The 12,635-nt window shown below is 51.7% G+C and overlaps 1 protein-coding gene across 1 annotated transcript in view; it reads right to left on the bottom strand.

Annotated features, from left to right (window-relative positions):
- Positions 1-1,632: 1,632 nt before the first annotated feature.
- Positions 1,633-12,635, bottom strand: part of OTOG (otogelin) — an 85,749-nt gene continuing 74,746 nt past the window's right edge. Inside the window, 8 exon segments of the mRNA XM_070384044.1 lie at positions 1,633-1,918; positions 2,041-2,120; positions 4,699-4,744; positions 9,889-10,008; positions 10,201-10,305; positions 11,027-11,205; positions 11,332-11,365; positions 11,367-11,408. Coding sequence (XP_070240145.1) covers positions 1,718-1,918; positions 2,041-2,120; positions 4,699-4,744; positions 9,889-10,008; positions 10,201-10,305; positions 11,027-11,205; positions 11,332-11,365; positions 11,367-11,408 — 807 coding nt within the window. The 3' untranslated portion in view covers positions 1,633-1,717.

The following is a 12,635-nucleotide window of genomic DNA, read 5'->3' as shown; positions in this document are numbered from 1 at the left end:
ATTTAGGTTTGACATCCTCACCTTTCGCTATCTTCCCCATTGCAGAGCAGGAAGCATGCTGGTTGGTGATTTGCTTCTTGTTAACCTTTCATTCGTGTCTTAGCCTAAAAGACTTGGTTCCCCAGGAGGAAGCTAGGGGAACAGGACTGGGAGTTTTAGCCATAGGGTTGGGGTGTGAGGTGGGTTTCCAGGAGAAGCAGGCAGGAGGGGGTACCTGGGTGGGGACGGATACCCAGAAACACTGTGATTCCAGAGATGAGTGTGATCATCAGAGCGTGTGGCCACCTGTAAGTGTATAGTGAGGGTGGAGCAGGAGAAGTCAGGGTGACCTCCAGGGTCCTAAAATAGGGTCTTGTCTTCAGAGTTGAAATTCCTTCAGATTCAAACCAAACCTGACACCTTCAGAGATGCTCAGAGGCCTGATGGGTTCCTGTGGTTTATTGGATATACAAACAGAATACAGATACAGGAACGAAGAGGCTGCAGGAACAGCTGGGGACCATCCTGGCACAGGGCCCCCATCCCAAGGGCGCCAGGGCAGCCACACGTCTCCAGACATACAGGGCAGTGCTGGGGTCAGAACACCCTCACGTTCATATCCTTTGGACCCAGAAGCACAAAGTGGCACGTGGTGGGGTGTGGAGGGAGCCCCAGGCTGGCTTTAGGAAGGACGCTGTGGCTCAGAGACCAGGCTCTGACAGACGCTCAGAGACGGCTACACACGCATCAGGCCTCACTTCCCACTGACCACTGCTCTCCTACTGGACCGTCTCATGAAGCAGAGAGCTGGGCATTGGCAGAGCTAGGAACCCCGAACTTGGGCTGTTCCAGAGACCATGTACTTGGAAAAAAGTACTTGGAAAAAAGACATGGCAGAGCCAGGGTGGCCCTTGCAGCCTGAAGGTATCATTCAACACCCTAAGGCCCTTGGAGGGGTGGACTGTGCAGCCACATGGGGGTGAGTGGAGCTGGACCCACATGGAGGGTCCTCCATCACACCTCACCAGAGCCAGCCCACTGGCCAGGGAGGCTGGTTCTGAGGGGTGAGAGTGGAGGTGAGTATGGCCCTGTTCTTCTAAAGCCTTTCCTGAATTACAAGATCAATGACAGACTACCAGGGCTCCCCTCTCTGGGTTATGGCAAACTTGAAGGTCACTGAACACACAGTGAACAGTCTCTGGACCTGACCTCATAGATACTGGTGAGGGCACATGGGCTTGGGAACCCACCCTCTTTGCTTCTGGGAAGCCCTCCTGGACAGCACTGAGCACATCCGGGTGTTGCAATTAAAGCCCTCTTTCCTTTTACTGAGTTTGTGGTTCTTCTGTGGTCCAGAGGGCCAAGGAGGAGGATGGGTCATCAGATCCAGGCTCTCTGCTGGGTCTTGGGTACAGCCTTGGTCCCAGCTTCTCAGGAAAGCTGTCTCCTCCTCCACCAACACTGCAGCCAGAGTCTCCAGTGACAGAGGGCCCTTCCCAGACCTCAAGCCAGGGACAGAGTTGAGCTCCCTGAGCCCCAAGCTGTGGCACTCTCCCACATGTGGAGGAGGGAGAGGCAGGATGGGCCAGTGCGGCCGGTTCTGGTCACTCTCTGTGCTCTGCTCATTCCACCCTCAGCACATACCAGCTCTCCATACTTTTAGTGCCCCCGCCCCCGCCCACCCTACACTAGGCCAGCCAGAGCAGACAGTGGTCCGGCCAGCCCCCGCCCCCAGGCCTCAGGACCACTGGCAGGCACAGTCGGTGGGCTCCTGCAACGTGTAGGGCACCCAGGTGGCATTGGTGGCACAGAAGAGCTGCACGGAGCGCCGCTGCAGGCCCACCTCACGGCAGCACTTGCAGAAGCGGGCGTAGGTGTTGATGTTATAGTTGTAGATGCTGGCGGATGGGCACCTCCCATCACAGGACACTAGGTTCACCTGGAGATAGGCAGGCCAGTGAGGCGGCCTGTGAGGCTTCCTTCCCCCCAAAGCTCCCTCCATTCCCATATTCGGTTCGCCCCACCCCACCCCACCCCCACCGTCTTGCCAGGGCCACGCACAGGGGTGTTGCTCCTGCATTCATTCTTGCGGATGGTCATGCGGATTGTCACCTTCTTGCAGGAGCGCCCATCCTCTTTACCTGCGGGGACAGGGTGAGTGAGGCAGCTACGGCTAAGGAGTGCTCCCGGGGCTGCAGGCTGGGCCAGACTGGGGGGGTTAGTGTCATGCTGGAGGGCCCCTCCACCAGCGTTAGTGCCCCACATTAGAGTCCCTCCCAATCAGAGGAAAAGCTCGTGACCCAGTGCCCCGGAAGGAGTTGGAGGCGGCAAGGCAGGGGAGATGGTGAGACAGAGAAGGATGCCTGAGATGGCCTGGGGGCTCTGGGCTAGGGGAGAGGAGGATCTGGGGACAAAGCAAGCTGCCCCTCTACCCAAGCCCCAATACCTGTCTCTAAGCCATTGGTGACCCTGGGTGTGTATTGTCCCCTCTCTGAGCTTTTGTTCAAGCATTCAGATTTTGCAGTTTCTGGAGTGAATGGAAGCCCCAGTCCCTAGCATAGTCAATGCTTGCACACAGCAGGATCACTCGGCTTCCATAGCTATCAAACACGACAGGCCCACCTCACGTGGGCATCGCAGAGATAGAAACTGATAAGCATGGACCATGCTTATCACGGTCCATGATAAACCCTCTTCCTGGACCATGCTTCCCACAACCAGTCACATGGCTCATGCACACCCTCACCTGCTCAAATATTCCCTCACCAAGGCCTTTCCTGATCCTCTTCTTAAACAACAGCATCCTGCTCCACCCAACCTCCTTCCCTGATCCCTCCCTTCCCTATTTCTACCCAGGGCACTGTCACCATCCTGAGAGACAGATGTGAAATGATGCTCTTGACACATAAGCATTAGGGTCTTCTTTTGCACAGGCTCCTTCCACAATTTGTTATGAGTTCTCATTCTAAGTAAATCTTCACTCTTGTAAGTTTGGGATCCTTTTCTTAATGAAGCCCACCCCCAAGTGCATAAATTTCAACCCCCATAACCCAGTTACATCCATCTTACTGTAATTTACTTGCCATTCTGTCTCTCCCACTAAGCAATATAGCTTTACCCTTGGGGCTCAGCAGGTAAAAAGAATCTGCCTAACCAGGAGACCTGGGTTCAATCCCTGGGTTGGGAAGATCCCCTGGAGAAGGGAGAGGTTACCCACTCCAGTATTCTGGCCTAGAGAATTCCATGGACTGTATAGTCGGACACGACTAAGCGACTTTCACACTTTCACTCCCCCACTAAAACGGCAACTCCACGAGACTGTGTCATTTTTGCTTTATCTACAGGGCCTAGAACAAGGCCTGGCATATTGGTGCTAAACAAATATTTGCCAGATGCATAGACTCCCTCTGTGACCCCAGTGTGCCCACAGGAAATGGGGTGGAATCCTCTCTTCTGGCCTCTGGGCTTCACCACAGTGGGTTTCTGACCACACCTGCTGGAGGTCTCCTTGCCAGAGCTAAGTGCACTTTTTCCTCCTTCTCTAGTCCCAGGAAGCAGAAGAACCAAGGACTGTCCTGGCCATGGCATCAGGGTCCTGGGCTGAGACCAGCTGAGTGACCAGTGGGAGCAAACCACTGGGCATTGGTGGGCATGTGGTGCCAGGAGAGTGGCCACTGCTGAAGCATCCCCATGCTAGCCCAGGGTGCAGCCTGCTACCCAGCATGCACTGTGGGCCTTATGGCCTTTGCCAGCGGCAGGGAGCTGGGGCACCATGCCCCCCTCCCCCACCCGCAGGGCTTGGGGCCACCTAGCATTAGGGACATTGCTGGAAATAGCAATGCAGCTACACGCCTCCGTCCCATGGGCTTCCGAGAGGAGTACCTGGGTGGCAGTGGACAATAACGCGTGGAGGAGAGGCGGGGCTAATGGGGACCACGGGAAGCAGGGTCCCCGGGAAACCTGGGGAGAGGGACACGGGTCACAGGTCACATGGAGCACCTGGGACATTCAGAGAGCATGAGTTGTGCCAGGAAACAGAGGCACAACTCTGTTGTGATCCTCAGGGGACAGAGATCAGCCAATGAGGCACTGAGCTCAGTGTCCTTGGAATATGTGAGCTGGACATAAAAGGGTCCCATATCCTACATCCCTCCATGGGAGGGTCAAGGGCCCTGGGGAATGAGAGGCATGGGGTCAAAGGTCCTCAGGCTGATGGGAGCACACACACACATGCAGCTGGGGCTGTGGGTTCCCGGGGTAGGGGTGAGGACAGATGCTCAGAGCTCTCACTCAGACCTGGTCAGGGAGCCCGTGCGCCTGAGGCCCACCCAGGAGGCACCTCCAAGACAGGGCTCCTGAGCACAGGAGAATTCACGTAGGGGCATCTGGGCTGGAAGTCATGGCATGCCCGGAGGAGGCAGAGTAGCTGGGGAGTTACTGACCTCCTGGATCCAACATCCCAATGTCCCCCATGTCCAACAAGGAGCAGAGGCCTTTTATTGGGAAAGGGATGTGAGCACGGCCCCTGCCCACCTGCAGCCCTACATCAGCTCTGTGAACACCACGGTGGAAGTGTTATCTCTTCATCTACTCCCTCAGAAAGAGCCACCACCAGAGGTGCCAGGCCAGGAACCTGGCCCTCTGAGCCCCAACATGATACCCTGTACCCCCGACCAGAGCCCCCTCCCCACCCTCAATGGCCTACATTTGCTCACTCACATGTCCTGCAGCATCCTTCCAAGGAAGGTACCACTGAGCCCCCAACCTAGAGGGAGAGGAGAAGAGGTGGGTGGCAGACTCTGTCTAGGCCAGGAGCCAAGATGTCAGCAAGAGGCACAAAGATTGCAAGAGTCTTGACTTGTTTCCTCCCATGATGCTCCAGGGCAGGAGTTCCAGGCCCAGTGGTCCAGCAGGCCCAGGCCAGAGCGGGAAGGGCCCCTGGGCTGGCCATCATTGAGAGTCACAAAGCCTAACCTGACTGGTTGGGACACTGGATCTAAGACTACCTCAGCCCCCAGTGAGGCTGGAGGCTGGGTAGAGATGGGGCAGGGTGCCAGGGCCTCCTGTCTGTGTGGCGGTAGCTCTCCTTATGTACCCTGCCCCCGGCACTGTCAGCCCGCTTAGTGTTTCCTGCACAGAGGGTCAGGGGAGGGAGAGGGAAGGGACTGACCTATGTGGAGCAGTGGTCTGGGCTCTCTCTCAGTCCTGGATAATATACCTCTTTCCTCTGGACTCAGTTTTGCCATCTCTCCTGCTTGTGCTTCTGCTCAGTCGCTAAGTCGAATCCATGAACTGTAGCCCATATCTGTCCATGGGATTTTCCAGGCAAGAATATTGGAGTGGGGTTGCCATTTCCTACTCCAGGGGATCTTCCCAACCCAGGGATCGAACTCACATCTACTTGGCAGCAAGATTCTTTACCACTGAGCTACCAGGGAAGCCCATTCTCCCACGTCTAAAATGGGACAATGATCCCTGATAGCCCTTCTCCTCTACAGTGAAATGGATAAAAGAATGGATGTGACAGTTCTTTGTAAATAAGTATGTGTGTGTGTGTGTGTGTGTGTGTGTGTGTGTCTCAGTATATGTGTGTGATTTTTGTGATTTATGTGTGATTTTGCATATGTGTGTCGGTATGAATGAGAGAGAATGACTGGATGTGTGTAATTGTATTCTGGGTGAGACCAGAAATCGTTAAAAGCTCAGTATTAATGTCAATGTCCAGGAGTCTCTGGCAGAGGCGTGGGTCAGCGGTGGCCTGCATCAGGCTACATCAGGGGCACTGAGTGCAGCAGTGCGTGCATGGGACCTCTTGAAGGAGGTCGCCATTATTTTCATTACCTCCACTATAATTTGGCCTCAGGTCAAACAACAGGGAGGGAACACAGCCCTCCAATTTAAAATTGGATTAAAGATTTACTGAGCATGGCCCGGCCCATCAGAACAAGACCCAGTTTCCCTCTCAATCAGTCTCTCCCATCAGGAAGCTTCCATAAGACTCTTATCCTTCTCCATCAGAGGGCAGATAGAATGAAAACCACAGTCACAGAAAACTAACCAATCTGATCACATGGACCACAGCCTTGTCTAACTCAATGAAACTATGAGCCATGCCATGTAGGACCACCCAAGATGGATGGGTCATGGTGGAGACTTCTGACAAAATGTGGTTCACTGGAGAAGGGAATGGCAAACCACTTCAGTATTCTTGTCTTGAGAACCCCATGAACAGTATGAAAAAGCAAAAAGATAGGACACTGAAAGATGAACTCCCCAGGTCAGTAGGTGCCCAATATGCTACTGGAGGTCAGTGGAGAAATAACTCCAGAAAGTTATTTTGGAGCCAAAAGGAGCCAAAGCAAAAACAACACCCAGTTGTGGATGTGACTGGTGATGGAAGTAAAGTCCAATGCTGTAAAAAACAATATTGCATCTGAACCTGGAATGTTAGGTCCATGAAAAGTGAAAGAAAGTGAAGTCACTCAGTCATGTCCAACTCTTTGCGACCCCATGGACTGTAACCTATCAGGCTTCTCAGTCCATGGGATTTTCCAGGCAAGAGTACTGGAGTGGGGTGCCATTTTAGTTCCATGAATCAAGGCAAATTGGAAGTGGTCAAACAGGAGATGGCAAGAGTGAACATTGACATTTTAGGAATCAGCGAACTAAAATGGACTGGAATGGGTGAATTTAACTCAGATGACCATTATATCTACTACTGCGGGCAAGAATCCCTTAGAAGAAATGTAGCAGCCATCATAGTCAACAAAAGAGTCTGAAATGCAGTACTTGGATGCAGTCTCAAAATGACTGAATGACATTTGTTCATTTCCAAGGAAAACCATTCAATATCACAGTAATCCAAGTCTATGCCCTGACCAGTAATGGTGAAGAAACTGAAGTTGAATGGTTTCTATGAAGGCCTGGAAGACCTTCTGGAACTAACACCCAAAAAAGATGTCCTTTTCATTATAGGGGACTGGAATGCAAAAGTAGGAAGTCAAGAGATACGTGGAGTAACAGGCAAATTTGGCCTTGGAGTACCTAATGAAGCTGGGCAAAGGCTAATAGAGTTTTGCCAAGAGAACACACTGCTCATAGCAAACACCCTCTTCCAACAACACAAGAGAAGACTCTATACATGGATATCACCAGATAGTCAACACCGAAATCAGACTGATTATATTCTTTGCAGCCAAAGATGGAGAAGCTCTATACAGTCAACAAAAACAAGACTGGGAGCTGACTGTGGCTCAGACCATGAACTCCTTATTGCCAAATTCAGACTTAAATTGAAGAAAGTAGGGAAAACCACTAGACCATTCAGGTATGACCTAAATCAAATCCCTAACGATTATACAGTGAAAGTGAGAAATAGATTTAAGGGACTAGATGTGATAGACAGGGTGCCTGAAGAACTATGGACAGAGGTTTGTGACATTGTACAGGATCATAGGCAGTGATCAAGACCATCCCCAAGAAAAAGAAATGCAAAAAGGCAAAATGGCTGTCTGAGCAGTCCTTCCAAACAGCTGAGAAGAGTAGCTAAAGGCAAAGGAGAAAAGGAAAGATATACCCATCTGAATGCAGAGTTCCAAAAAATAGCAAAGAGAGATACGAAAGCCTTTCTTAGTGATTAGTGCAAAGAAATAGAGAGTCTTTCCCATTAGAATGGGAAAGACTAGAGATCTCTTCAAGAAAATTAGAGATACCAAGGGAACATTTCATGTAAAGATGGGCTCGATAAAGGACAGAAATGGTATGGACCTAACAGAAGCAGAAAATATTAAGAAGAGGTGGCAAGAATACACAGAAGAACTGTACAAAAAAGATCTGCACAACCCAGATAATCACGATGGTGTGATCACTCACCTAGAGCCAGACAACCTGGAATGCAAAGTCAACTGGGCCTTAGGAAGCATCACTATGAACAAAGCTAGTGGAGGTGATGGAATTCCAGTAGAGCTATTTCAAATCCTAAAAGATGCTGCTGCTAAAGTTCTTCACTCAATACATCAGCAAATCTGGAAAACTGAGCAGTGGCCACAGGACTGGAAAAGGTCAGTTTTTGTTCCAATCCCAAAGAAAGACAATGCCAAAGAATGCTCAAACTACCGCACAATTGCACTTGTCTCACACACGAGCAAAGTAATGCTCAAAATTCTCCAAGCCAGGCTTCAACAGTACATGAACCAAGAACTTCCAAGTGTTCAAACTGGATTTAGAAAAGGCAGAGGAACCAGAGATCAAATTGCCAACATCTGCTGGATCACCAAAAAAGCAAGAGAGTTCCAGAAAAACATCTATTTCTGCTTTATTGACTATGCCAAAGCCTTTGACTCTGTGGATCACAATAAACTGTGGAAAATTATGAGAGATGGGAATACCAGACCACCTGACCTGCCTCCTGAGAAATCTGTATTCAGGTCAGGAAGCAAAAGTTAGAACTGGACATGGAACAACAGACTGGTTCCAAATTGAGAAAGGAGTATGTCAAGGCTGTGTATTGTCACCCTGTTTATTTAACTTACATGCAGAGTACATCATGAGAAATGCTGGGCTGGATGAATCACAAGGTGGAATCAAGATTGCTGGGAGAAATATCAATAACCTCAGAAATGCAGATGACACCACCCTCATGGCAGAAAGTGAAGAACTAAAGAGCCTCTTGATGAAAGTGAAAGAGGAGAGTGAAAAAGTTGGCTTAACACTCAACATTCAGAAAACTAAGATCATGGCATCTGGTCCCATCACTTCATGGCAAATAAATGTGGAAACAGTGGAAGCAGTGACAGACTTTATTTTCTGGGGCTCCTAAATCACTGCAGATGGTGATTGCAGTCATGAAGTTAAAAGATGCTTGGTCCTTGGAAGAAAAGCTATGACCAACCTAGACAGCATATTAAAAAGCAGAGACATTACTTTCCCAGCAAAGATCCGTCTAGTCAAAACTATGGTTTTTTCAGTAGTCATGTATAGATGTGAGAGTTGGACCATAAAGAAAGCTGAGCGCCGAAGACTTGATGCTTTTGAACTGTGGTGTTGGAGGAGACTCTTGAGAGTTCCTTGGACTGCAAGGAGATCCAACCAGTCCATCCTATAGGAAATCAGTCCTGAATATTCATTGGAAGGACTGATGTTGAAGCTGAAACTCCAATACTTTGGCCTCCTGATGCGAACAACTGACTCACTGGAAAAGACCCTGATGCTGGGAAAGACTGAAGGCAGGAGGAAAGGGGGATGACAGAGAATGAGATGGTTGGATGGCATCACTGACTCGATGGACATGAGTTTGAGTAAGCTCGGGGAGTTGGTGATGGACAGGGAAGCCTGGCGTGCTGCAGTCCATGGGGTTGCAGAGTCAGACACAACTGAGCAACTGAACTGAACTGAATGTCAGGAACTCTAATAATTCAACTATAGGCCTAAACCCTCCAGGAAATCTTTTCCTTTAGGTGTGTGCAGAATGACAGCTCTCCATGCTAGCACTGCAGGACTGAACAACACATCTGTGTGATGCATGTGTGCAAGTGTGCCTTGGTGTGTGGCATGCGCACTGGCCCGATGAGGTGTTAACGGCCCTGTGGAGTGTGTGGTGCCTGAGGGTGGCTGACTGCCCACGGTGGTGTGTATATGAGTGTGCTGAGAATGTGTGTATGTCTGTGTGCATCTGGATGCGCTCATGTGATGTGTGTGGATGCAGTATGATGGGGTCAGAGCAAAGATACATGGAGAGGTGTGGAGTTGGGGTGGAGTCAAGGTGGCTGGATACGTCCAGGTTCCAGGGAAGACCTCCTTCCACACATCTCCACACCAAAAGACACCCCTGCCCCTACCCACCACCACCACTAAGACAGCCAGTACCCCTGGCCTCCAGCCATGCTGTAGGGAGAGGTGGCTGGCACTGACCTTGGCACACTCGGTCTCGTTGAGCGGCGGGCAGCTGATGGGCGAGCGGACGAGCACGGCACCCAAGGGAGTGCTGCTGCAGTGGTGGCGGGTGCAGTCTGCGATCCAGGACGCCCCGGGCTGGGGGGACAGGGGGGGTGATGGGGGCTTGGGGACGATGGCCCAAGTGAACCAACAGGGCACAGCTCTGAGGACAGGTGCCACCCAGAACTTGGCACTGCCCAGGACCCCATGTGGACCCAGTCCTGGGAGCTGGTCCTAGGTGTCCCTGCCTGGGACCCCTTCCTAGCTGTGTAGTTAAGGGCGGCATACCAAGAACAGGGAGGTGGTGCCGTTGGGGAAGGTGAAGAGGCAGGACACGTTCCTGCAGGAGCCGCAGCAGGCTGCCAGGTCCCTCGGGTGCTCGTACTCCTGGTTCTGTAGGACGGGGCGGGACTCGATGGGCTCAGCCCCGGGGCCCACCTCCACCCTCCTGCGCTCCCACTCTCTACTTGTCCCTGAGCCCAGAAACCAGAGGAGGGGCGCTGGAGATGGCTGGGAAGGAAACCCCCAGCCTCTTTCAATGTCGAGTAGGAAGGCCGTCGTTATGTACCCTGAACCTCCCTTACAGCCCTTCCTTGACCCAGCCCCAGTGGACCAAGAGACGGCATGGCTGCTAACTAAGGGTGCCAGTATTCATTCCAGATAAACTTTCGTTTGGGTCCCAGTTCCTGGGGAAATGTTGACAAACAGCTGGACCTCCCTAAACTTCAGTTTTCTCATCTGAAAAATGGGAATAATTTCATCATCTTTTGCTCGACTAATTCTGATCCAGGCCTTACTAGAAGCCAGTTGCTGTCCTAGGTACTGGGCATAAAGAAGCACTCAACAAATGGTAGCAATACAAAGACACAAACCAAGATGACAGGGAATGTGCCAGGCACAAGTAGGTGCTTAATAAATGTGTATTTTCTCTGTCAAATGTCCACCCTCACCAGGCCTGCACTCTTGCTATTCCCCTCTGGCTTCGGCACTTTGCACAGGGGGTCTTGGAGGTCCCCCGCCATGCCCACCCTCTAGACTTGTCCAAAGAGCTTGGGCAAGCTTGAAGGGCCCCACGGACACCCAGCCCCCCGGGCCCCCAGCCCCCTCCCCCTACCGCCTCACAGTGGACGTCACACAGCACGGAGGTGGTGTTGATCTGGTAGAAGCTGGTCAGAGGGTCGAGCACGTCAGTGCAGCGGGAGGTGTGGCACACACCATCTGCTGAGAGCTCCACCACCGTCTGGCCCGGCTGCATCACCCCCAGCTCGCGACTCAGACACACGGGGGCCTTCACTGGATGGGCGAGCAGGGTGGTGACAGTCAGCAAGAGCCCAGCACCCCTACCAGCCCCACGCTGACTGGCCCAGCCCTGGACCGCCCAACCTGCTCTACCTCCCTAGCTCTCCCCTCCCCACTTACCGCACTCATATTTGGCGCAGCCACACACGTTCTCCCGCACTGCGCATGAACGCCTCGTCCAGCTGGGACTTCTCCCACTGGGTGGGCAGAGGAGGTCAGCACCCCAGGGTTGGGGAGGCCTAGCCCCACCGTCGGGAGCAGCCTGCCACCTGGGGCCCTCTCTCTGTCCGTAGTTTCCTTGCAGTGGGTAGGGAGGGGGCTGGCAGGCCTGTTGGCCAGGGGGGCCCTTGGCACCCTGTGAGTTCAGTCATCCTCTTATAAGGATGCCTGGGTGCTCCTCCCTGCTGAGGAGTTGCTCCCCAATGTCCTCTTCTGGGCCATGGGCCTCTCCTGTTATCCTGAGCACCCACTGGCCATATCAGCGGGGCCCCTGCATGGCTGGTGGCCCAGAGCCCTGCTCTGCTCATACACTTTCCTTCCTCCTAACCCAGTTAAAAGGAGAAGAGGCTGGGATGGGGGAAAACATGAGAAGACATGAGGGCTGGGTGGGAGGGAGGGAATACTTATGATCCAGAAAATCATGTAAACAACATAACTTTAAACACAACTTTCCATTTCTTAAAGTATTTTCAACTTTTCTCAGTGGCCATGCAGCCTGATAGTTAAGGACATGTTTTCTGAAGTCAGATTTCCTGGGTTTCAATCCTGGCTCTGAGATTTACTAGCTACATTGCATTAACCTTAGTTTCCTTTTTTGTACCGAGATAATCACAGAGTCCACCTCGTTTGGGTTATCATGAGAATTAATACGATAATGTATATAAAGTCTAGTAAAAGCTATGGTTTTTCCAGTAGTCATGTATGGATGTGAGAGTTGGACTATAAAGAAAGCTGAGTGCCGAAGAATGGATACTCTTGAACTATGGTGTTGGAGAAGGCTCTTGAGAGTCCCTTGGACTGCAAGGAGATCCAACCAGTCTATCCTAAAGGAAGTCAGTCCTGAATATTCACTGGAAGGACTGATGCTGAAGCTGAAGCTATAATACTTTGGCCACCGTGATGCAAAGAACTGACTCACTAGAAAAGACTCTGATGCTGGGAAAGATTGAAGGTGGGAGGAGAAGGGGATGACAGAGGATGAGAGGGTTGGATGGTGTCAGTGACTCGATGGACATGAATTTGAGTAAGCTGCAGGAGTTGGTGATGGAAAGGGAAGCCTGGCGTCCTGCAGTCCATGGGGTCGCAAAGAGTCAGACATGACTGAGCGACTGAACTGAAACATCAGCTACTGTCATGAGTATCACCATCATCTCCGCCATCCCCACCATCATCCCCACCACCACCACCACCATCAATGTTTTCCT

The sequence above is a fragment of the Bos mutus genome, chromosome 15, assembly GCF_027580195.1.
Source record: "Bos mutus isolate GX-2022 chromosome 15, NWIPB_WYAK_1.1, whole genome shotgun sequence".
In the NCBI taxonomy this organism is placed as follows: Eukaryota; Metazoa; Chordata; class Mammalia; order Artiodactyla; family Bovidae; genus Bos; species Bos mutus.
This window is presented reverse-complemented; position numbering and strand designations above follow the sequence as displayed.